Source organism: Microcaecilia unicolor, chromosome 2 (genome assembly GCF_901765095.1).
Source record: "Microcaecilia unicolor chromosome 2, aMicUni1.1, whole genome shotgun sequence".
NCBI classification, from domain to species: domain Eukaryota; kingdom Metazoa; phylum Chordata; class Amphibia; order Gymnophiona; family Siphonopidae; genus Microcaecilia; species Microcaecilia unicolor.
The window spans coordinates 56,850,133-56,876,886 of record NC_044032.1 but is presented as its reverse complement, the minus strand read 5'-3'; the positions used below and the strand labels follow the sequence as shown (position 1 = coordinate 56,876,886).

At 45.6% G+C, this 26,754-nt stretch overlaps 1 protein-coding gene across 3 annotated transcripts in view; it reads right to left on the bottom strand.

Moving 5' to 3' along the window:
• POLI (DNA polymerase iota) overlaps nucleotides 1-25,726 on the bottom strand; it is a 61,169-nt gene extending 35,443 nt beyond the window's left edge. Inside the window, exons 1-4 of one of the 3 annotated variants that reach the window (XM_030192954.1) lie at nucleotides 25,363-25,726; nucleotides 22,777-22,902; nucleotides 17,109-17,273; nucleotides 7,833-7,976 (exon numbers count right to left, since the gene is read on the bottom strand). In XM_030192954.1, the coding sequence (XP_030048814.1) occupies nucleotides 7,833-7,976; nucleotides 17,109-17,273; nucleotides 22,777-22,902; nucleotides 25,363-25,489 (562 nt within the window). In that variant the 5' untranslated portion in view covers nucleotides 25,490-25,726. Of the gene's footprint in view, nucleotides 1-7,832; nucleotides 7,977-17,108; nucleotides 17,274-22,776; nucleotides 22,903-24,693; nucleotides 24,733-25,362 lie in introns of those variants that run through there. The other 2 variants (XM_030192958.1, XM_030192955.1) reach the window with 2 other exon arrangements.
• Nucleotides 25,727-26,754: the final 1,028 nt, after the last annotated feature.

Sequence of the window (26,754 nt, the reverse complement as noted above, 5' to 3'; positions counted from 1 at the left end):
CAGGATCAAATTAATTTTTTAGACATCTGGATCCAAAGGGATAACCTTAAGTTGCACACTGATGTTTACAATAAGCCCACAGACAGCAATTCGCTATTAGCCTTTGACAGCATGCATCCTAAACATTAGGCAGTCTACCTTTTGCTCAATTCATACGACACAGAAGAATTTGTGATTCAACTTATAAGTATAGAGAAAAATTCAAAATTATAGAGCGAGGATATCCCCAAAAAAGTATAAAACAAGCACAGAAAAGAGCAAGATTCAACGACAGGGATTGGTTGCTATGGACAAAGAATAGACAGCGAGATCCACATATTAACTGCATTCTGAAATATACAAAACAGTCAGAGAAAATAACTACAATAATAAAAAAACATTGGGAGATTATGCAAACACAGGATATATTTAAGGATCAAAGACTTATGGTCTCGTATATCAGAAACACAAACTTACAGGATACTTTATGTAGGTCAGATGTATGGACTAAAACAGAAATTACTAAAGGCATGCATAAGGAATGTGGAAAGTGCAGTATCCTGTCCTAATATACTAGAAGGATCGGTACTCCAGTGGCAACATGATCGGGAAAGAATTGAGGTGAGAGGACAAACAGACTGCGATTCAATGAATGTAATATATGCATACAGATGTCCATGCAGTAAAATATACATAGGGCATACATCACGAAAGTTCAAAACGCATGTGATAGAACATAAACATGGCATAACACACAAAAAAACAGAAGTGCCTATGGCACAATATTGTGTGCAAGAAGGACATACCTTTGACCAGATGAAATTTATGGTCCTGGAAACAATTTATAAGGGAAAGAGAGGGGGGGGGGGACGTCAAACAACAACTATGGCAATGTGAACAGCGATTGATCTTCCAATTTAATACAATAATACCAAATGGTATGAATAAAAATGTAGAATGGAAGGCATTTTACTGAAAGGTCCCTTTAACTGGCAATCAACAGTTGATTGGAAAAGCCTGTTGAGAGTGTTAGTTTAAATACCGCAGCCATCTTGGAGCAAGGAACCGGCTGTAAAAAACTATGATAACAAAAGAAGGACATAGGTTTTCCTGAGGCAGCGAGATTAGTCACGAAACAAGACCTCTTGTCGATGAAGGTAAAATTATGTATAATCATACCTGATAATTTTCTTTCCATTAATCATAGCTGATCAATCCATAGACTGGTGGGTTGTGTCCATCTACCAGCAGGTGGAGATAGAGAGCAAACTTTTGCCTCCCTATATGTGGTCATGTGCTGCCGGAAACTCCTCAGTATGTCGATATCAAAGCTCCATCCGCAGGACTCAGCACTTAGAGAATTACACCCACGAAGGGACACTCTGCCCAGCTCACCACCGCCGAAACGGGGGAGGGGAATTAACCCAGCTCATCCCCACACAAGTGGGGGAGGGGAATCCGTCCAGCTCATCCCCGCGGAGCGGGGGAGGGACACCACACCCGCCGATGCGGGGGGTCTGGCTTATCCTGCAACCGCAACCGCGGGAGGAGCTGACTGACCCTAACACCGCCGAAGCAGGAGGGGTACAAAGCTGCCCTACAGCCGCACGAAGCGGGAGGGAGTGCCGGCAGAATTTTAAGTCTCAATCCAGCCCCGTAAAACGGAGGGGAGAGGAATGCAGCAGCTCACTGTAACACAAACTCGTCTTAACTCTTGAAGAATCCAAGTGAAAAAACTTGAACACGAAGTCTTTCTGAAGTAACTGAAGACTAAACTTGAACCTGAAATGCAACCAGAATAAAAACAGTACAGATATCTGGGAGGGGCTATGGATTGATCAGCTATGATTAATGGAAAGAAAATTATCAGGTATGATTATACATAATTTTACCTTCCATATCATCAAGCTGATCAATCCATAGACTGGTGGGATGTACCGAAGCAGTACTCACCCAGGGCGGGACATTGAAATCCCTGACCTCAACACTGAAGCTCCAAACCGGGCCTCCGCCCGTGCAGCCACAGTCAAACGGTAATGCTTGGAGAATGTATGAGCCGAAGCCCAAGTTGCCGCCTTGCATATCTCTTCCAAGGAGACGGACCCGGCCTCTGCCATCGAGGCCGCCTGAGCTCTTGTGGAGTGAGCCTTCAGCTGGATAGGCGGCACCTTCCCCGCGGCCACATAAGCCGCTGCAATGGCTTCCTTGACCCATCTTGCCACTGTAGGCTTAGCAGCCTGCAGACCCCTACGAGGACCTGCAAACAGGACAAACAGATGATCCGATTTCCGGAAATCATTGGTCACTTCCAAGTATCTGATGATGACTCGTCTCACATCCAGATATTTAAGAGCAGAATACTCCTCTGGGTAGTCCTCCCTACGAAAGGAAGGGAGACAGAGCTGCTGATTCACATGGAAGCGAGAAACAATCTTGGGCAGAAAGGAAGGCACTGTGCGAATAGTCACTCCTGCCTCAGTGAACTGCAGAAAAGGCTCTCGACAAGAGAGCGCCTGGAGCTTGGAAACTCTTCTGGCTGAAGTGATAGCCACCAAAAAGACTGCTTTCAACGTCAGGTCTTTCAGAGATGCCCTCGACAAGGGTTCAAACGGCGGCTTCTGCAATGCTCTTAGCACCAGGTTGAGATTCCACGCAGGCACCACTGAGTGCAGAGGAGGGCGCAGGTGATTAACTCCCTTGAGAAAGCGCACCACATCTGGCTGCGAAGCCAGGGAAGCACCCTTCAGGCGGCCCCTGAAGCAAGCCAGAGCCGCTACCTGGACTTTAAGGGAACTGAGCGACAGGCCTTTCTCCAGACCTTCTTGCAGGAACGCCAACACTGAAGAAATTGGAGCAGTGAAGGGAGAAAGTGAGCCTGCTTCACACCACGCTGCAAAGATACGCCAAACCCTGGCGTAAGCAGTAGAAGTAGAGCGCTTCCTCGCTCTCAGCATAGTGGCGATGACCTTGTCTGAGAAGCCCTTCTTCCTCAGACGCTGCCGCTCAATAGCCAGGCCGTAAGACCAAAGGGGGAGGGATCCTCCATCACCACGGGACCCTGATGTAACAGGCCCCGCTCCACTGGCAGCCGCAGAGTATCGTCGACTGAGAGCCTGATCAAGTCCGCATACCAGGGACGTCTGGGCCAATCCGGACCCACCAGGATTACCCTGCCGGGATGCTTTGCCACCCGGTCTAGCACCCTGCCCAACATGGGCCAGGGCGGGAACACATAGAGAAGCTCTTGTGTCGGCCACTGTTGGAGAAGAGCATCTACTCCCAGGGATCGAGGGTCCCGTCCTCTGCTGAAAAAGCGCGGCACTTGGCAATTGGCCGATGACGCCATCAGATCTAGGCTCGGCTGGCCCCAGCGCTTCGTGATGTCCAAGAACGCCTGAGCAGATAGCTGCCACTCTCCGGGCTCCAAGGTATGGCGACTGAGAAAGTCCGCCTTGACATTCATGACTCCGGCAATGTGGGCCGCTGAAAGCTGCTCCAGGTTCGCTTCCGCCCACTGGCAAAGATTCATAGCCTCCTTGGCTAGAGGGGCGCTCTTGGTACCTCCCTGGCGGTTGACATAGGCCACAGCCGTGGCATTGTCCGACAGAACCCGTACAGGCTTCAACACCAGTAACGGGATGAACTCCAAAAGCGCCAACCGAATGGCTCTGAGTTCCAGGAGGTTGATAGACCACTTTGCTTCTGCAGGAGACCAGAGCCCCTGCGCTGTCCTTCCCAAGCAGTGGGCTCCCCAGCCCGACAACGAGGCGTCCTTCGTGACGACAATCCACTCTGGGGTCACCAGAGGCATTCCCGCAGACAACTTGTCTGTCTGCATCCACCAGCTCAGCGCCTTGCGCACTGCTGGGTCCAAGGGAAGGCGCACAGCATAATCCTCCGACATCGGAGTCCAGCGCTGCAGCAAAGAGTGTTGAAGTGGTCTCATATGAGCCCTGGCCCAGGGCACAACTTCCATCGTGGCCGTCATAGAGCCCAACAGCTGCACATAGTCCCAAGCCCGAAGGGGAGAGGCTACTAGGAACTGGTCCACCTGAGCCTGAAGTTTGACAATCCGATTGTCTGGCAGGAACACTCTGCCCACTTGGGTGTCGAATCGAACTCCCAGGTACTCCAGGGACTGAGTCGGGCGCAGCTGGCTCTTCTCCCAGTTGATGATCCATCCCAGGGAGCTCAAAAGAGCAACTACCCGGTCCACAGCTTTGCCGCACTCTGCATAAGAGGGGGCTCGGATCAACCAGTCGTCCAGACAAGGATGGACTTGTACTCCTTCCTTTCGCAGGAAGGCCGCTATGACCACCATTACTTTGGAAAAGGTCCGCGGAGCAGTAGACAACCCGAACGGGAGGGCTCTGAACTGGAAGTGTCGGCCCAGGACTGCAAAACGCAGAAAGCGTTGATGAGGAGGCCAGATGGGAATATGCAAGTATGCTTCCTTGATGTCCAAGGATGCCAGGTACTCCCCTGCCTTCACTGCCGCTATAACAGAGCGGAGAGTCTCCATGCGAAAGTGCCGCACTTTCAAGGCCCGATTGACCCCTTTGAGGTCGAGGATAGGCCGGACAGAACCTCCTTTCTTTGGTACCACAAAGTAAATGGAGTAACGCCCCTTGCCAAGCTGACTTTCTGGCACCGGAACGACCGCACCCAGGCGGATCAGATTGTCCAAAGTCTGCTGCACCGCCACAGCTTTGACCGGAGACTTGCAGGGAGAGAGTACAAACCCGTCTCTTAAGGGTCGGCAGAACTCTAGCTTGTAGCCGTCTCTGATGACTTCCAGCACCCAAGCGTCTGAAGTTATTGTGGTCCACTCGCCCAGAAACGAGGACAGCCGTCCTCCAATCTGCACTGGGGCGTGGACCCAGACCCCGTCATTGGGCACGAGACCCTGGGGGAGGACCGGAGGGAGCACCTCCGGGACGGCGGTCTCTGCGAAAGGAATGCTGCTTGGGGGAGAAATTCCTCTTAAAGGAAGAGGGGGCAAAAGAACCCGACCTGCCCGGGCGGTACCGACGGGCTTCCTGAAACCGTCCTCTGGAGGTACCGGGACGAGCACTAGCCCGAGCCCTGACCTCTGGTAACTTCTTGCCCTTAGACGTGCCGAGATCGGTCACGATTTTGTCCAGCTCGACCCCAAAGAGCAGCTTGCCTTTAAAAGGCAATCTAGCCAGGCGGGATTTAGAGGCGTGGTCAGCAGACCAATGTTTCAGCCAAAGCCACCGCCGCGCAGAGACTGTCTGAGCCATGCCTTTAGCTGAGGCTCTCAAGACATCATACAGCAAGTCTGCCAAATAGGCTAAGCCCGATTCCAGGGCCGGCCAATCAGCCCTCAAGGAATGATCCGAGGGGGAAGCCCGCTGCACCATAGTCAGGCACGCCCTGGCCACATAGGAGCCGCAAACTGAGGCCTGCAAACTTAAAGCAGCCGCCTCAAAGGACGACCTTAAGGCCGCCTCCAATCTTCTGTCTTGGGCGTCCTTTAGGGCCGTGCCACCTTCCACCGGCAACGCCGTTTTCTTAGTCACCGCAGTGATTAAAGAATCCACGGTAGGCCACAGATAGGCCTCACGTTCACTCACAGCCAAAGGATAGAGGCGGGACATAGCCCTAGCCACTTTAAGGCTCGCTTCTGGGACATCCCATTGAGCCGAAATTAAGGTGTGCATGGCATCATGCACGTGGAAGGTTCTAGGCGGGCGCTTCGTCCCCAGCATAATGGCAGAGCCAACAGGGGCTGAGGGAGAGACGTCCTCCGGAGAGGAAATCTTCAAAGTGTCCATGGCCTGTAACAACAGGTTGGGCAAATCCTCTGGGCGAAAAAGCCGCGCTGCAGAGGGGTCATCCGCTCCATCCGAGCGGGGATCCGTCTCCTCCAAGGAATCCGCAAAGGACCGTTGGGAGACCTCAGACACGCTGCCCTCATCTACATCGGAGGAAACAAATTCCTCCAAGGCCTGGGAATCAACCCGAGGGCGTTTACCTCTGGGAACCTCAACCTCTTTACCAGACGAGGGAGCAGGGGCAGCGTTGTGCATGAGGAAGGCCTGATGCAGCAGCAAAACAAACTCGGGGGAGAAACCCCCCAGACTGTGCACTTCCGCAGCCTGGGCAACAGCCCTAGACGCACTCTCAACCGGCGCTCGCAAAAGCGGGGGAGAGACATGCTGCGCATCCAAAATGGCGTCCGGCGCGAAACTCCGCGAAGGAGCCGCGCGGGAAGAACGGCTCTTAACTTTAGCCACTTCTGTGCCGTCGCCCAAATTAAGGGCGTTCATGGCATTAATGTCTCCAACCTCAAGGGCGGCCCAAGAAGAAGCCGTCCGAGCCGCGTGGCCGGCCAAGATGGCGGAGAGGAGGAGCGGGGGATGGGCGTTTATGGCGGGAAAAACCGCCACGCCAGAGGAAGGACCGGGACCTTCATCGGTCACGAAACTGTCACCCAACAAGGGCGAATCCGGCTTTAAGACCCCCGCATCCCCTCTAGAAGCGCTCGAGCGACCCGGGGAGCGACCCTTTGCGCCCTCGCCCTCTGACGCCATATGCCACGAGGAGAAGAATCGGGGAACCCCCTGCCCGCTATAAAAAGGTAAAAATTACCTGCTGTCCGCTCCGAGTTGTAACGACCTGGTGTCCCAGTGAGTAGCTGCAATAGACGCTTAAATAAACGTCGAAATAAACGCCTTTAAGGACGTTCAAAATTTTTTTTTTTTTTTTTTTAATGGAGCCAGCGGGAGGGGGGAGAAAAGGAGGGACCTGGCACCACCAGGTTTGCACTTGCTCAAAAGAGCCCTCAACCCCAGGCACTCAACAAAACCTAAAAATTAGGCTTGGAGGCCTAGCCAGAGCTGCTGCTGTGTGTGACCACCACCTGCTGAGATAGAGAACATACTGAGGAGTTTCCGGCAGCACATGACCACATATAGGGAGGCAAAAGTTTGCTCTCTATCTCCACCTGCTGGTAGATGGACACAACCCACCAGTCTATGGATTGATCAGCTTGATGATATGGAATAACAGCTTTACATATTCACACCGATAAACTGAGTACACAAATTAAAAGTATGGAAAGACTGCCGGAGTAGCGCTTTAGAAATGTTAAGTAGTAGTAGTAGTTAACAACTGACTATACCCAGTAAAAGGGGAAGGAAGTTATTATAACGGAGGAAATTAAAGAAAAGAAACTTAATAGCACTAGCCGGCTGGAAAGCACAGCACAAAAGATAAGTGCGGATCTGAGTTTGGCCAGTTATATTGCTTTTTGGTGTGAAATAGAAGGTGTGGGATTGTATAAAAGAAAAGTCACAGAAAAATTGAAACTGATGGAAGGTTCTCATAATATAGGTAGTGAGATTTCACAGGGTGTGAATGTTTGAAAGTTACCAGTAGTGGGACACAAATGGTTTTTCTCAATAGGAGTTTTTTTACATTTGTGTCGGCACGGATGGTTAAAATAACGTTTTCAAAATAAAGGACAGATGATAGGATCAGCTCCACAGTATATCCTGGATTTCTGTTGATAAAGCAAGATTGTGATGCACCTCTGAAGGTGACGTTCCAGGAGTGGAAGCACTGAGGTCCAGTTAGTAAAGCAATATAGAATGTGATAACAGACACACACCTGGGGAAATGTCACTCAGATTTACCCTTGGAATATATAGGCAATAGAAAATATATAAATGACATCATTTCCTTCATGGCACACCATATTCACAGCTAGACAGGGTCCTCAGTGATGTAGATAGTCATTGGAAATATAATTGCATACTTTCTTTACTTCTCCCCCCCTCAAAAAAAAAAAAAATTGTAGAAGCCAAAGTAAAGGTGCATTCACGTACACTGATGATTATATATATGTCCAGACACATAAACTGCTGTGCTCTGTGGTTGTTTTAGTCTCTTCTCCACCATTTCAGTGAGGTCAATGAAGTTTTCATCAAATCCAAGTCTTTCAACCAATGGACTAAATTCTTCCAGCAACTCTGAATTTAAAAAAGAAAAATGATAACTCTATGGGATATCAAGTACTTTAGGCTCTCAACAAAGAAGGATGTTCAATACTCAGTGCTTTTTTTGTAGAAAAAAAAAGGTGCCAGTACTCATTATGGGCGGGGGTCACCACATATGGCCCCACCCCTATTGTAGCCACACCCACATTAGCCACACCCCTTATGCCAGCCATGGCACATATAAACAGACATCACTGAAAATATTATACTAGTATAGGAGAAAAAAATAATGTGATTATTTTTCATTATAAATAATTTCTGTAAGCTGTTACAGCTCCAGTATACCCAGTGCAAAACAGCAGATGTAAATTCTCAAACTGGACATATTCCAAACACTAAAATGAAAATAAAATGATTTTTTCTACCTTTGTTGTCTGATGACTTTCTTTTTCTATCCATATTGGTCCCAGTCTCCGATTCTGTTGCTCTCTATCTGTTCTCTTAACTCTGTTTCCAGGGCTTCCTTTCCATTTATTTCTTTACTTTCCTCTTCTTCTTCATTTCTTGCCCTACATCCATAAGTAAAAGTTGGGTCCTCCTCCGTGGAATTGACTAGAGGAGGTATAACGTGGATCCAGCTTTTGCCTATTTTCTCCATCCATGTGCAGTTTTTCTCCTCTCTTCCCTTTCCCTCATCTCCATCGATGTGCATCTTCTTTTTTCTTTCCTCCCCTCCACCCATGTCCAGCACTTCTCCTCTCTCCTCCCCTCCATCCAAGTCCAGCATTTCTCCTCTCTCCCTGCCAACTCCTCCATCCATTCATGTCCAGCAATTCTCCTCTATCTCCTGCTCTCCTCTCCATCCATTTCCAGCATTTCTCCTCTCTCCCCTGCCCTCCCCTCCCATCCATGTGCATCTCCTTCCTGTCTTCCCTCCCCTTCATCCATGTCCTGCATGTCTTTTCTCTCCTCTGCCCTCCCCTCCCATGTCTAGCGATTCTCCTCTATCCCCTGTCCTCCCCTGCCATCCATGTCCAGCGATTCTCCTCTCCCCTCCCCTCTCATCCATGTCCAACGATTCTCCTCTCTCCCCTGCCCTCTCCTTCCATCCATGTCTAGCGAAATCTCTCTTCGCTGACCTCCCCTCCCAGCCATGTCCAGTATGTCTCCTCGTCCCCCTGTCCTACCCTGCTATCCATGTCCAGCGATTGTCTTCTCCCCTGCCCTCCCCTCCCATCCATGTCTAGTGATTCTCCTCTTTCCTCTGCCCTCCCCTCCCACCTATGTCCAGCATGTCACCTCTCTCCTCTACCCACCCCCCATCCATGTCCAGCATGTCTCCGCTCTCCTCTGTCCTCCCCTGCCATCCATGTCCAGCGATTCTCTTCTCCCCTACCCTCCCATGTCCAGCACTTCTCTCTTCCCTGCCCTCCCCTCCCATCCATGTTCAGCATGTCTCCGCTCTCCTCTGCCCTCCCATCCATGTCCAGCAATACTCCTCTCTCCCCTGCCCCCTCCTCCTATCCAGGTCCAGCAATTCTCCTCTCTACCCTGCCCTCCCTTCCCCTCCATGTCCAGCAAGTCTCCTCCCCATCATGTCCAGCGATTCGTTCAAACCCCAGCCCCCGCCCGCCCTCAGCTCCCCGACTTTCCGTTCGTGCACCCTGCCTTGAAATCTTTAGTTTACCCAAAGTCGCGGCGAACCGGCAGTAAAAGCAGCAGGCAGGCAGGCTTACCTCCTCGTCGCTTCCCTTCTCTCTCAGCGCGTCCCGCCTTCCTCTGATGTAATTTCCTTTCCGCGAGGGCGGGATGCGCTGAGAGGGAAAGGAAGTGACGAGGAGCCGAGCCTGCCTGCCTGCTGCTTTTACTGCCGGTTCACCGCGACTTCGGGTAAATTAAAGATTTCAACACAGGGAGCACAGGTGCACGAACGGAAGGGAACGGGCAGGTGAGCCGGACCTCACAAAAAAGGTGCCGGACCTCACAAAAAAGGTGCCAGTACACCGTACCGGCACAAAAAAAAGCACTGTCAGTACTTAACAGTAAGGCAAAAACATCTAAAATATAAAAATGTATGTTTTATTTTCTTCACCATTGTACATAATCAATTTTAGAGTAATGCAACTTACTGAGTTACTACAGAAAGCTCCACACTGTCATTTCTCATTTAAAATGATGTATGTACTCTAAAGCACTCTAAGAGCATCTTTGTACTATTCCCCTGCAACTTTCAACCATTACTTGTGTTAGTCTTAGCGGGTAATTTTATAAAGAGTACCTGAGTTAACAGAGCGGGAAAGCATCTATTTTTAGTCTGTTTATAAAGGTACATAGGAGCTTATGTGACTTTATAAAATACTACCACAAATATTGCAGAAATAGTGTCTAGATTGTGAGCACCAAAATTTATTCCACTAAATGTTAGCATATGAAATACTCATATAAAAGTACAACTCTGCCCATGCTCCTCTCCTGAGCATGCCTACTCTACAAGCATACAAATAAGAGACACAAACACAACACAGATCATGCACTCTCTCTTATATATGTATATTGATTTATTCATTAGGATGGCAATTTTATAAAGGGTTGTCTATATTTAGGCACCTATTTTCATTTACAGAATACTTGTGTAACTTGGTATAGAGGCATATATGTATTTAGGCCTAGGATTTACACCAGTCATAAAGCTAGTATAAATGTTCATGCGTACTTGCTACCTAACTTTAGGTTGTTCCTTAAAGCATTACCTCTTAGGTGTTTCTATACACAGCAACCACTATGAAAGATATTTAGTTCAGTCACTAGGTTTTACAGCAGCGTTTTTCACGTCTGTTCCTTGGCTGTGCCGCAGAGTCCGGGAATTTTAGAGATGTGGTCAATTTGCCTTGCCATCTTCCCCCTTCCCACCCCTTGGTCTCTCTCCTCTCTGTCGCACTTCTACAAACTGTGCGGTTGCCGCAGCTATTAGAACATGCCTTCCTCTGGCCAATCCCAGGGTCCTTCCTTCTGACACAACTTCATTTTGCCGTGCAAGAGGAATGTGGCAGCGGGAAAGTTTTGGGACAGACAGAGGAAGGCCTGTTCTAATAGTTGCAGGCAACCACACAGTTTGAAGACTTGGAACAGAGAGGGGAGACAGGGGCTGCACATATAGGGAAGGGAAGAGAGGAGATGAGCTGCACATACAGGGAAGGGAAGAGAGCAGACATGATGCACATGAAGGGATAAGAGTGAAAACAAGATAAGAAGGAAGCATAGCAATCGAAGAAAGCTGAACATGAAAGTTCAGTACCAAACATAGATAGGACAGGAGGTGAAAAGAAACAGCAAATGGAAAACAGGCCCTGGAAACAGAGTTAAGAGCACAGACAGAGGAAAGCAGAACCAAAGACTGAGAATATGATGATTGGAATAATAAAATCAGAAGATTACAAAGGTAGGAAAATGATTTTATTTTCAGATTAGTGACTGAATTATGTTGGTGATGGTGTTATAAATATCTGTCAGCTTTATTTTGCACTGTACAGGACGACATGCATTTCTTTTCATTTCTCTGGTGTTCCATGGCATGCAGAGCCATATATTTCTGCTTTCAGCTTTTGTCTGCATGTTTCTTTGTGGTTCCCTATTTTGTATCAGGTGAGAATCATATTCGGCATCTGCAACAGAGGTAAAGCATTCTGATGGCATATGGTGTCTGTGTAGGAATCTGTAACAGTCCATCTTGTTCCAGCTTCCTAGTAGCAAGTATATCAATGCTCTAATGTATTTCAGTAGCATAATTAAATGAAACAGCTACTTCTGAAGATTACACGCATGGGTGGGAATGGAGGAGATTACTTGCAGAGATGGGTAGGGATGGAATGGATCTTAGCGGGGACAGATGGGTATGGGTTAGATTCCAGTGGTGTGCCTTGACAATTTTTATGCCTTGCATGTGTGCTGCGAGATCAAAAAGATGGAAAATCATTGTTTTACAGATTGGCCTGGGGTTTGAAATTACCCAGCAGTTGCGGTCTGTTGCTTCAGTTTCAGCCCAGAAGAAGAGAGAGAGAGCTCTTTGCTGAAGCCCTGTAAAAAAATAGTTGTGTTTGATAACTGGTGAACAGCTATATGCCCTGATCTCCCCAGGTACTTTCTAGGAAGTAAATAAATGTTTAGTTATTGTTATAATTGATCCATATTTCAGTTACCTGTTATTGTTTGCTGATTGCACTATTTTGTTTCACTGTTCAATTTTTTAAAAGATAATAAACAATATTTACCTCTCTGTCTGGACTGATAAAGAATCCTGGTTGTTTGTGTGTTGGGTCTGTGAACTGTGGGCCCCCTGGGAGTGTGGCCCCAGTAACCTAGAAATCACTGGGGATAATTTGAGAGCGGGAGACTCGCCCAGAGGCAGTTGTGACCCAGTTGGTGGAAGGAGGGTGCCAGTGTGGAGCACAAGCAGCAGGTGCAGGCAGACCTGAGCTGTTCTGGGGATAGACCCTCTAAGTAGCCACAGGGTAAACCCAGAAGGGGGTGGCTAGGCATTCTGTGACAATATCTATATCACTAGCAGCCAACCCCACATAAACAGGGTTGTGGCTGCAGTTTGTGGGGAGGTAGTTCTTGATGGGGAAAGCATGCCCAAGTATACCATGTGAGATTATTTCAATCCATCTGCGTGTGCACGTCTGTTGGCTCTATTTGTGCCTGTGACCAAGAGAGTAGATAAGAGGAGACAGGAAGTTTGAAAGGACCAATGTTTTAGTGTATAAATGTTTCTACATCGCAGAAGCTTGAACTGCTTCTCCTATAGCAATACACTGGAAAACAAAGTTACTTACCAGTAGCAGATCCTCCAATCAGTAGCCTGGGAGAGATGATGCTCAGAATTCAAAATAATTCCAGAAGCTTTTAGCAGCACCAACTGTGCATGCGCAGACACCTTCCTGCCCATCTCAGCCCGCTGAACCATCAGTCTAATGGAATGGCTGTTAGAATGCAACTCCTAGGAGAGGTGAGAGGGTATGTCAAAATGTGTCCTGCTGTCCTTAGAGAACACCTGTTAAAGGTAAGTAATCTTGCTTTCTCTGAGGACAAGCAGGAGGCAACAGTTACCACAATTGGGAATCCCTAGCTACCAGGCCCACCAAAAACAAGAAAGGTCAATAGGGATTTGCACCGTATTCTTAAAGAAATCCTGGTTCACCCATTGGTTCCTTCCCATGGTGTTTCTTCTTCCTCCTGGGCAGACCAATGACCTCTACATGAGCTCCCCTGCCTAGGTTAGATGCATCCATTGCCAACATCTTGTGGAGCAGAGGAATTTAAAATGGTAGTCCCATCATCAAATTCTGGCAAATTATCCACCACAAGAGTGACCTTGTGAGTGTTGGCGTGACAGTAATAACATCCGCTAGGTTCCCCACTTGGCACTACTGGAAAGCTAGAGTCCATTGCGCCATTCTCAAATGACATGTACAGTGGAGGCAATGTGGCCTATCAATCTCAACATCTTCCGAGCCATGATCTGTTACCTACTCCAAACCTTTTGGGTGATGCCAACCAAGGCATTCACCCTTGGGCCAAGAAGAAGGCCTGAGGCTGAACCGTATCTAGTAGGGATCTTATAAATTCCAAATGTGAGGCCAGGAGGAGGTGAGACTTCTTTACTAGCTAATCGTCCAAGTAGGGAAACACAGGCATCCCAGTCTGCATAGACACTATGACAAGACATTTTGTGAATACCCTTGAGTGGAAGTGAGGCTAAAGAGCAGAACACGGTACTGGTAGTGGTGTTTCCCTACTCAAAATCTGAGACACATCCTGTAACTGGGACCTATTTGTATGTGGGTGTAAGAGACATTTAAGTCCAGAGAGCACAGCCAATCATTATCCTGAATCATGGTAAGTAGGGTGCCTAGCGAAACCATCCTAAACTTTTTTTCTGATCAGATTCTTTTTCAGAGTCCTTAGATCTAGGAAGGGACAAAATGTTCCTGTCTTTTTGGGCATGAGGAAGTACTTGGAATAAAATCCCTTCCCTTCCTGCCCTGCTGATTGGTTTCAACCACATGAGCCTGTAGAAGGGAAGAGAGTTCCTCTGCAAACAAGTCCTCATGCTTAACTTTGAGACTCTCAGAGGACAATTTGGATGTAGCGTTCACCAATGAATGGCGTAACCCCCCCTTGAAAAAAAATTCAGCCTCAGTCCCACTGGTAGGCCATCTATTGCAGCTGTGCTTTCTTAATGCCAGTCAAAAGCTTGTTCCCTGCTTTGACTAGAGAGTTGGCTAGGGCATCTGGGGCTAATGAGGGCAGGAGCAGGGTTCCAGGCCCTGCTGAGAAAGGCAGGGAAAAGAAGTGAACCTATGACTTTGAGACTAGTAGGGCCTCCTCAGACTACAACTCATAAAGCTCTGAGAAGTGGAGGTTGCAGAATGAGTGGATCAAGACAATGACTTGATGTTATTGGCTATTTTCTTGTTAAGGTCAGTGACCTCCCCTACCTTGTCACCAAAAGTGTTAGGCAAAGGATATCTACAAGTTTTTCCTAAACCACTGCTTCAAGGTCCAAAACACGTTGCCAGGCAAGTCTGCACATGCTGATACCCAAAGCGGAAAAACTGGATACTGCATCAAAAGCATCGTAGGTGGCCTAGACCATGTGCTTTCAGTACTCATTCTGCTTGGCAACTAACTGAACAGCCTGCTCTGGAAGTAGAGTGTCCACGAACTCCACCACACTGCGCATCAAGTTCTTCAAGTGGAGGCTCATGTAGAGCTGGTAGGACTGTATGCAGGATATGAGCATACGGCCCTGAAAAAAACCTTCCTCCCAAAAAATTCCAGAGGGGCACTGAAGAATGGGTCCTAGAACTTTTGGCCCTTTTGAGGGTGAATTTGATCACCATAAAATGGTGAGGAAGCTACTGTTTCTTGAATCTGGGAGCTTTCTTAGGAACAGAATGCAGAGAGAGGAGAGTTTCTCAGTTCTTCATCTGCACAATCGAAAGGATACTGTGCAGAGGCACTGCCACAGCTTCCTTGGTAAGGATGTCCAACATTTCTACTCTGGGCTCATCCTCAACATCCAACTTAAATGAGATGGACTCAGCCAAAGGTGAGAAAGGAGAGCTCCTCCGGGGGAGACTTTCTCCTTTCCTGAGATGGAGGTGGGTCCAAGGGGAGACCCATGAATCCCTCCCAAAAGATCCTCATACACCCGAGAGTAGTCTAAATCAGACTCAGCAAAGTACTCCTCATGGGAAGTCCAAGTCTGCACCCATCTCGGGCCACTGGACTCATGGACAGACTCTGGACGAAAGTGCCAGGGGACAGGTCTTTTCCTGTGCTCTGAGGAAACGTCCTTCCCCAATGGACTGGAAAGGAGCACCGTCTCAGTCAGTGCTCTTTCCGATGCCCATCAGGGCACCAGCTTGAAGGCCTGGCCGACAGGCAGGACATGAGATTCTAGGTTTGGCACTGGGATACAGAGGTCAAAATAAATGCCTTGGCGTCAAGCCGTGCTAAGATGTGCTCCAGCTCCTCCAGCAGCATGGCCTACATCCACATTTTTGGGAACAGGCATCAGTAAAGGCAGGGCAGATACTGGTATGGAAACTGTCTAAGAAGTTAATGGGGCCAAATAAGAGACCTGGTCCAGACTTTGGTGAGGTTGACGCAATGGCACCAACTCCAAGGAGGAGGAGCGATCCTCTTGGCATCAAAGCTTCTTGGGTACCAGCGGTGTTGCAGAGCTCCTGGCGCCATGCATCGAAGAGGTCTGTCGTCGATGCTTCTTCATCTCCGCTCAACTTTAGGATCCCTCACTGCCGATGAGGACAAGGTCGAATCCTGCCTCGTCCCTCTGTGTCAGATTCGATGATGTTCAGCCTAGACAGACCTTATCGATGCCTGATGTCAAGGCTGGTGGAGACCTCCTCGATCCTGTTGCAGTCCTGGAAGCCATGGGGGAATGATGCCTTCGATGCCGACACTGATGGATCAACTTAAATGCACTAAGTTTCTTGCACAGCACCTCTCGACTCTTTAAGTGTTCTTTCTGCATTTCAGAACAGAGTTTACCATTAGAAGCAATATGGTCAGGTCCTAGGCACACAAGCTCCAAGTGTGAGGGTCAGTCACAGAGATGACATTGCCACGCCGTGAACACTTCTTAAAAACATTGGGAGTTTTATGGGACATTGCAGGAAAAATAGCCAAAGCAAAATCAAATGGCTCAATTGCTGAAAGAAAAAAAAAAAAAAAAAGACAAGACAACTCCTCCCAACCAGGAAGCTCAGGCCTAAGTGGACCAATGAGCCAAGAAAAAAAAAAAAAAAGAGAGAAGTTACAAAGGTCAAAAAAATTAAAAATAGCCCGAAAAATAAAAAAAGAACAGAGAAAAAGGTTCCCATGCTGCTATGAGGAGAAAAAAAAATACCTATTAAAGCAAGGAAGGCCAAGAAAAAAACCATGCTGAGGAGAGAAACCACACACACATCCTCTCAGCCCCAGGGAATAAAAATGATCGACAGTCCAACACGGCTGAGGTGATCAGGAAGGTATCTGCACACGTGTGGTCAGTGCTGCTAAAAGCTTCTGGAATTATTCTGAATGCTGAGCAGCATCCGTTCCGGGCTCTGACAGATGAAATTTTGGCCCCTTATCAAACTGATATTCTTTTTCATCATTCCTCATTTCTTACACACACACATAAACACACACACTTTCCATTAAGGATTTAGCTCAAGCCTTTCTCAGTAGTTCAAGGTAAATTACATTCAAATACAGTAGGTATTTTCCTGTCCATAGAAAGCTTTCAATCTATCCCCCCCTTTTACAAAGCCATGTTATCGGCTGCAACGCAGCGATGCCAATATAGCCCATTCACTTTGAATGGGCTGTGTCGGCATTACTGCACCGGTAGCCACTAGCATGGCTTTATAAAGGGGGGTGGGCGGCGTCAATTTGTTTCAGAGAATTATTCTGCCCCCAAAGACAGACATTCTTGATCCCAATGTATCATTTCTTTGCAAACATCCCATGAGTTGGGAAGAAAAATAAATGAATAAAAACATTGTGGTCCATAAAATAATATCTTTTCAAAACATACTGTATATATCATGTCTTGCACTGACAGCAAACCATTAGCATATGCTCTGTAAATGGTACCTGTAGCTTTATAAGATATTTCTCTGTAGTTCGTCAGATCCTCCCCACTAACCAAAACCAGCTGAGGGCACTTTTCCTTGGCATTTCTGACAGACATGAGTTTGTGAACCCCATGCTTTCTGGCTTCATAGTTGCAAGTAACAACCACATGTTTCTGTTGAACACCTGAAAAGCAAATATAAATAGCTTTAACTATGGGCAAATCAGCATATGTTTTAATCAATAACAAAAATGGTTTACTTCTATTTTAAAAGGTAGGAATTCCAAACAGCTATTAGTAAAGAAAAAGGAGAAGGGAAGGAAACTGGCTGTGCATAGGAAGTAAGTCAATCTGGAAGGTTGTGGACACAAATATTTATAAATCTGAGAAATGGCTGAGGCAGATTTGGATATTGCATAATCAGTAAAAATAAGGAGATCTGAAATTCCTCTACAAGGAGCATTTCTCAAATAAATTGTAACAGAATTCACTCAAGAAAGAGTAATACTGTACAAACTTGGAAATAAATGATGCTGCCTACTGGCCAATATAAGTATTGCTGTGGTGATCAGATGTTAAGAACATAAGAATATAAGCATTGCCATACTAGGATAGACCGAAGGTTTATCAAACCCAACATCCTGTTTCCAATAGTGGCCAATCCAGGTTACAAGTACCTGGCAAGATCCCAAAACAGTGCAATACATTTTATGTTGCTTACCTTGAAATAAGTAGTGGATTTTCCCTAAGTCCATCTTAATAATGGCTTATGGACATTTATTTTAGGAAGTTATCCAAACCTTTTTAAACCCTGCTAAGCTAACTGCTTTTAACAAAGGATGTTGCTGAAACTTTTTTTTTTCTTTCATGAATTTACATACTTTTCAAGTTACGGTTAAATTTATTCATACCTGTTAAATTCCTTTCCTTGAATCCTGCCACACCAGTCCACAAAATCAAGTTGGGTCCCTTTTTGACCAGTAGATAGAGGTAGAGAACAGAGTCAAAACAGTGACATCACCAACATAAGGGCTGGTGCACACTGCTAAATCTCAGTACTCCCAATACCAAAGTAGATCCAGGAATGTCTATTGTGACCCATGGGGGACCGGGGACCTGTACAGAAACTCAAACTGCAATCTTCTCATGGATCATTTCTCTCTAACTACATAAAACAATATCTTAGGTAAATAGGAGACAGAGAGAACCCAGATTCCCACAGACCAGTCTTTCAGAGAGGATCCTGGATTAGTGTGGCAGGATTCAAGGAAAAAGAAATTAAAGATATAAATAAATTTCACCTTATCACCCTGCTATACTAGTTCACACACTTGAGATGTGCCAGAGCAATGTCCTATTGGGTGACAGAAGATAAGGCTTCCCGAATTACCACCCTGACAATGGCTGCATCTCCCTTCATCTAAATATTGATCCCATAATGTCTCACAAATGCCTAAGATGGCCACCATGAAACTATCTTCAGGCAACATATCCTGAACCTCCGATGAAGAGATAGCTTGAGCCCTGGTAGAGTGCATTCAAAGACCCCTAGGAACCACCTTACCGCTCAGGATGTACACCAACTCTATTGTCGCCTTTAATCCAACATGCATGATCTTTTAGCAGGCCTTGGAAAAACACAAAAGGGATTAGTGGTCCTCAACACAAAAGCACTCTGCGACCATTCAGCTTGTAGTCTCAGAGTTGTCGTCCTCACACTTAATGTTTCCTCTAACGAGAGGCCTGGTGTGTGCAAACATTTTTGTGTGTGAGCAACAAGTTTTAAAAAACAAATTTTGAGTGGCAGTATTAGCAATGCATTTCTATATATAGAACAAAAAACATTTTTGTAAGCAACCACGTAAAAATCTGTTTGCGACGCTCCTAAAATATATAAGTAATTGCTCATACACTCTGCTTAGAGGTAACATTATTCACAATCCTCCACAAAGGCCAGAAGACCACCTGGTTCAGATGAAAAGGTGAGACTAGCTTAGGCAGAAAGGAGGGAGCCATCTTAATGGTTACTACCTCCTCTGAGATGGAAAAGTATGGATCTCTACAGGACAGAGCCTGCAATTCAGAAATCCACTTGGCTGAGATTGTGTCTAAAAAAGATATCTTTTAAGGTCAGATTCTTCAGAGAAGGCCTCTTCATAGGTTTTAAGGGGTGTCCCTCAGGGCATTAAGGACCCAAACTGAGATTCCACTGAGAAACACTTACCTGAAACAAAGGACAGATGTGGGGGGGTTTTGTGCAGAGTAAGCAGCCAGAGAGGTACCATGAACCTCGCCTCAAAAACGTGGGAGGGCCACCACATGAAACTTTAGAAAATTCAGGGCTAGCCCATGCTCCAAGACCTTCTGCAAAAAAAGGCCAAAATCATTGACCGCCGAACCCCGGAGGTTAAACTCTGTTATGCCCACCACTACTCGAAGGACCTCTAGACCTTCACACAAGCCAAGGATGTGGAACACTTACAGGCACTGACCAGGCAAATAGTCCTTGCTTCTCAGACAGCGCTTCTCAAGAGCCAGGCTGTAAGCCAGAAGGGATCTTCCATCACAATGGGCCCCTGAACTAGGACTCCCTTGCCCCTGGGCAGAGCAAGAGGGATGCCAGCAAGAAAGCAGAGAAGGTCAGTGTACCACAGGCAACGAGACCAGTCCAGTACAACTAGGATCAGAAAAAACACAGATGACTGGCTACCTTGCACAGCATCATTCCTATGAGAAGCCACAAAGGAAAGGCATAGAAAGGTTCTTCCCTGGGCTAAGGCAGAAACAGGGTATCAATCCTCGTGACCTTTCTTCTCATATGCTGCTGATAACATCAAGGCCAATTCGCATTCCAATGGGATGCCATTAAGTCACAATGTGGTTGGCCCCAACAGGCCACTAATAACTGAAATACCTTTCTGGACCTGGGAAAGTAGGGAAGAAAGAAGGGACAGGATATATTAGGCTACAAAGGTGGGGATGGAAGAAAGAGAGTGCAGATGCTTGGCTAGAAAGGTTGAGGAAGGAAGGCGCTGGGAATGGTGGAACCATGTGGGAGAAGCCAGGAAGGGGAGGAGAAGGGTAAGAAGAAAATGGATGAGAGGATAGTGATTACAGAGGGTAGAAATATGGTAATGGAGAATAGATTAAAGATGGAAGGGAATGAAAGCCTGGGGAAGGTGTGAGATGGGGAATGAGAGAGCTAGTGGGTGAAAGAAGAAGATAGAAATCTGATATGTAGCTGAAAAGTAAAAAGGAAGAGAAGGATGAGAAAGAGGGTGAAATTTGAGTTGACAGAGGTGGAAAAGAAAAAAATGAGAGGACAGAACAAAAAAGGAATGATCATTATATCAGAGGTAGGTGTAGTGAGGGAATAGAAAGCAGAGAGAAGACAAATGTACAGCAGCCACTTGAAAGAGAATTTAGTAGATGACAGACAGGAAATTGGAACCAACATAATGGAAAAATAAAACATCCAGACAACAAAGGTAGAAAAAAGCATTTTATTTTGAATGTTTTAAATGGAATATATTAGCTTTCGGAAATGTGCATAGCAATTGTTTTTGCATTGTGTTCAATAGAAAGGAAATGCATTTCTGTTGTTATTTCTCCAGTGTTGTAGTATATGTTAAGTTTAACTTCTTGGGGTTCTCAATTCAATTTTTGTGTAAATATTTTAATTTCTAATTTGTGATCCCTTGGTCTGTATTTGGTGAAGGTCTGTCGGTGTGATTAGTATTGACAGGTGGGGAAATTGGAGGGGAGGCGGGGAGGAGAGGGGATCTGAGGAAGTGCCTTTCTTTATTTTCTGACCTGGGCCATAGCATGTCTAACACTGGCCCTGACCCTTCCTTTATAACTGGTGGGGAACCCCAAGTATCCCCAGCTGAGAACCTCCTCCAAAGGCAGCCAGAATTCCCTTCTACCAAACTCTCCAGTCAGTGACAGCATCCTTGAGCCACCGACTACTAAGCACGCATGTGGTGCTGGCATTAGTGGCTTAGGGACATTGCTGCTGCCTGCCAAGCTTGGTAAAAGGGAGTTCTAGCTGCCTTCAGAGAAAGTCTTCAGCTAACAGAGCTTGAGGATCCTCATTAGCTAACGTATTTATATTTTGAGGTGGAGGTATGGCGGGGCAGAGATCATTTTGTGCCCATCCACTTTAGGCTCAGGCCCACCCAAAATTGGCTGTCTGGCTATGACACTGGTACAGATTATGATGTACGCAATTGATGGAGCACCCAAAAGCAGAAGATTCAATAATCCAGCTTAGATAAAACTAAAGACTGCACCAGCAACCTAAACTGAGAAATCTCAAAAAATCTCCTAATGCATCTCAATTTCCATAGTATATCAAAACAATAGATGAAACTTGAAAATCCAATGTTAAAGCCTGATCAATACAAACACCTAGAGGCATATTTTCAAAGCACTTAGCCTTCCAAAGTTCCATAGAAACCTAGGGAACTTTGGAAGGCTAAGTGCTTTGATAATATGCCTCCTAGTAATTTAATAACCTTCTGTAGTGGATACAAAGTACTACCAACCACCATTTGGGTCTCCACAGGATCAGGTTTATAGTCTAGTAATAAAAATTTGGTCTTCTCTGCATTAAATTTAAACTTATATCTCTTCATCCAGGCTCCAATGACCTCTAGACAATTATTAACCATTATTGACACCTGCTTTTAGGAAGAATTAACTGGTATTAAGACTGATTGATCATCCACGTAACTATAGCAATTTGAAACCTAATGTTGGCAATAGAAGAACCCTGCAGTACACCACAAGGATTACTCCAACTCTCGGAAAGTTCATTTCCTTTCCAAACTCTGTAAGATCTAGCTTTCAAGAAACCACTGAACCAGTTCAATACAGTACCACTAATTCCAATATCACTCTTCAGAAAGTAAGATTCATGGTCTACTAAATTGAATGTTGAAGATAAATCAAATTGTAACAACAGTGCTTTCCCATTATTACTCAGAATATATCTTCATTTATCTTCCTTTATCAAGTATCAAAGTTAAGACAGTTTCAGTACTAAAGCTTGATCTAAACCCTGACTGGGAGAAATGCAGAATGTTATATGTACCTAGACAGTCATTCAGTTGAGCACAAACTAGACCCTCCATTAACTCTGTAAAAAGAGGTATTGAAGCTACCCGTCTATAATTTGTAACCAAACATTGCGATTCATTTGCATCTTTAACACGCCTCATAAACATGAAGGATGTTAAACCCAGAACCTCTTCACAGTAATGCTGCTGTTAAACTATGGATAAAGTAGTACGGTTGCCATGTTAGTCCACTTTAAAAGGTAATAAATAGAAATAAAACAAAATAAAAAAAATAAAAAATAAATCTTTTTATTGGACTAAATTTAATACAGTTTTTGAATAACTTTCGAAAGCGAGAATCTTCTTCCTCAGGTCAGGAATAAGCTGTTCAACTATAGCATCAGTCCTGGATATTATGGGGAAATGTCTTTTTATCTTACTGCTTATATGCAGACAAGACAAAAAAAAGAGAGGCCCTTTTACTAAAGCTTAGTGCACGCTAATGGACATTAGTGTATGCTAAATACCACGTGGCCCATAGGTATAAAATAAGGCATACAGCATTCAGAGTGCACTAAACTTTAGTAAAAGGGTCCAAACTTTACTTACAAGTACAGCATAAACTCACCTAAAGGCTTTTCTCTCAATTCAGGGTTACGGATCATTTCCACTTGTGCATAAAAGCAATCCATATCAATGTGCACAATGACTCTATGTACAGGAATTCCTCTTTTTTCCACCTTGCCAAGCAGCACTACAAAGAAAAACAAAAATATTTAGGAAGCTATGGTCAAACAACAACTTATTAAGTTGTTGAACACATCATTATACTTGGTTCCTGCACAGCATTTTTGATATTCCGTTTCTAGTTGCGCTAGCACTCATTAAAAAAACCCCAAACATAGTATGTACACACATCAAACACCTGAAAAGAACTGGAGAAGAATAATATTATGGTGAAATTTAATCATACCTGTTAATTTCCTTTCTTTTAGTCAGGCTGTACAATCTTTAATGAGCAGGTCCCTTTGTACCACCTGAGGGAGGTAGAGAATCTGATCTTTCCCAGTGACATCACCAGTATAACCTGCTGGTGCTCATAGGGAAGTTTCAGTATGTCTCTGCCAAAACAGCAGAAGGACCTAAAAAGTACACCCATATCCCATCAACCACTGCAGCTTTAAGGAATCTCCCCCCCCCCCCCCCACACACACACAAAACAGCAGTGGGGATAAAGACAGAGAACCCCAAGAGTCCCAGTAGCTGCAGTCTTACATGGGAGGGTCTAAGAGGGAAATGCAGAAAGGCTTGCGGTAGAGCTGCACGTGGATGTCTGAATGCATGGCTTCTACTGTGAGTTTAATAGCACAGAATGCAGAAAATTAATCATATGCAAATTTTATGTGCGGTAAAAATGGAAGGAGTATGCCAGACACATGTGCACAAGGTCTTGCAGTAAGCACGGCTGTTTTTGTGCACATGTCTAAACCAAAATTGAAAATGACAATACACATTGGCGTCTGTTCTTCAGCGGCTAAATATGAGCCTTTCAAACATTTTTCAGAGGTTCATATTTGGGCGCAAAACAGACACTTATGTGTGCTTTCACTTTCAGTTTTGTTTGGATAAACACATGTTTGCTATTCACCATCTGCCTTTAAATTTTGCACTGGCTTCCTTTGACTTGCATAAGACAAAACCAGAAGTTAAATGTGAAAGATCAACAAAAAAAAAAATCTTCTCTGCAAAACCTTCTACGCTACACTGGACCATCACTGTAAATTTCTCTTGTTGTGCATATATCGAAAGTGGGTGGTGTACTCTGCATAGCACGGAAAGCCTAAAGTAGCTCATCAGCATACATCTTAAAACAACCCGTGGCTGTGTTTTGCATGCACGTTATCACCCATTAACAAATCCTCTCTGCATTGCTCAATGCATAAAACCGGAATTCAACTGTCAGTAACCCTGCGATTAAGCCTGCGGTTGCTTTCCGCATCAGCCCCTAAGGATGACTGAAGAAAATGAACAAATATGACGAAATTTCACCTTCCTTAGGGTCTGGGCTGTATCATCTTTAATAAGCAAGGTACCCAAGCAGACTTATAGGGCAGGAAAAGACAAGACCCACTAAATGATCGCCCTGACAAAGCCTGAGTGGGTTCTGACTAGCACATCCACTCTGTAATGTTTCACAAATAAATGCAGCGATGACCAGGTTGCCACCAGATAGATGGCCTCGGCTTCCGGTAAGGAGGTCACCTGAACCCAAGTCAACTGGTCCTCAACCCAGCAGGAACTCTCTAGTTCCTGCAAATGTAAACAACTCAATGTAAGCCGCCTCAATCCAATATGCAATGGAAGCCTTGGACGCCGCCGGACCCTTCCTGGGGCCAAGGAAAAGGACAAAAACATGATTAAGAAGTGAAATTCATTTGTACCCCTGTATGTATTTATTTATTTATGGCATTTCTATCCCACATTAGTCCAAGTGAAACTCAGGTTCAATGTGATTTACAATCTTCTCTATATAAATAATTCTTACCTCCAACGTTCTGAAGCTCACTCTGTGGCAGGGAAACACTAAAGCCCTGTACTGTTGGTAGGCTAGGCTGTCAGCACCACTCACTGTTACTCATAGACCCGCCCTCAGCCACGCCCAATCCAGACATAATTCACAACCCCAACGTTCTAATGAAACCTCCAACATTTCAACGTGTAGATCCCATGAGTGTCTGCCCCGCCCTCACGTCAAATGTGATGTTAGGGCGGAGCACAGTCACTCAACGAATCAAGGAAGCATTGATTAATCTCTGTTTCCACTCCCCAATGCAGCCGTCATTCCCATACACTCAAAACCAAACAAAATCGCAGCTGCACCCCATCCCCCCGCCCACAGTCCCCCTCATCCACCCTCCCAGCCACTCGCTCACCGTTCCGCCGCAACCCCTCTCCTCTTCGACTCTGGCCATGCAGCAGGACGATTACTGCACACGAGTGGAAGTGACCCAATCAACTACACTGTAAGCAAGGAAGCCCGTAGGTTAATCTCTGTTTCCACTCCCCAACACAGCCGTCATTCCCATACACTCAAAACCAAGCACACCTAGGAGCTGCTGATCCACATTGTCGGTTTTTTTTTCACTGCCTCTCCTCACTACAGTCACGTTGGGGATTCACCTCCTCACCGCACCCCCACACTTCTCACACTTACAGCGTCCTTCGGCAGCACCCGGGATCCAGACTCTCCGCTGGGTGTCGTCGTTACTAACCAACCAGTCCGTCTCCTCATCATCTTCGTTGCCTTCCTGCTCTTCATCCGATGTCTTCGAGAGGTCCATGATGTCCCCGCCCTCTCGCAGCCAGTTCTCAATCTAACCTCCTTGATAATGCCGGGCACTAGTGTGAAGCGATCGTACACACGGCAAGTCGGCGACAGCAATTTCCACCGTTGCTCTGTGCTGTTTCTCGAAATTTACCAGGCCAGTTGGGTAGATTTCCCGCCAAATTGAGCAAGTTTTTAAGGTTGGCGGCCAGAAAATTTTGACAGCATTTTCTCTCTCACTTTCGAGCCTCAATCTGAGGCTCCAATAGCTTCTGTCGTTGCAATTCAAGACTCGTTCTGGGGCTCCAATAGTTTTGCTCATGGAGTTCTAGACCTCACGGAGGGGGTGGGGGTTGTCATCAATGTGGTTGAAGAAAACAGGAGATGGGGTGCATGTTCCTATCTAGTCCATTATACGGGCTGAAGCCAAAGGGCGGAGCTTGCTGGCAGTAGGCGGAGCTTTAGTTCACCCAAAACAATAGCAAAAGATTATTATTAAAAATAAATGCATGGCCCTGCTGTAAAAACTCTAAAGCAGTTCCAGTTGGATAGGCAGTGCCTTAAAAGATGAAGGACAAAATATTTTGTTTTGTTTTTTACTTATTTGACAGCTTTTTAATTTATTTGAAGCTTACAATATCTAGATATAAATGTCATGAAATAAAAACGGAATATCACTAAAACAGCTTAAAAATTATTATAGCTGGTAGAAACAGAGTTATCATGTCTGTATTTTGTGCTACTTTTTCTACACTGTTCTATATAGAACGTCTATACAATACAGGTGGCGACATTTCAGTGAGGATAGCCTGTTTCTTGATGGGTTCGTCATAACTGTTGGTGTTATAAAGATGGAATATACTGAAATTAAATGGAAGTAAAAATTAAACTCTCCTTTCATTGAGGCATATGGAATCACACCTGCATCTGTTTTGTAGAAGTTTACATTTTAGATACACAAATGGATTTATTCAGTTTTGAGCATATTTCAGGGACAAGTGGTTTTATAAGTCAAAATAAAAATAAATATTTTGTTTCATGCAGATCTCTCATTTGTTTAAACATAACTAAGTAGTCTATAACTTATCGACCTACCATTAAGAAATGTGACGAGAACAGCAAGAACCTACCTAACCCTTCACTACCCCAATTGCAAAGGTATAAAATACAAATCTTCACATGCCATCAGCCTCTCCTTTATAGGCACACAACTTTGGAACTCACTACCCAAAGACCTGATACTCACGTTAAACTACCTATAATTCAGAAAAAAACTGAAAA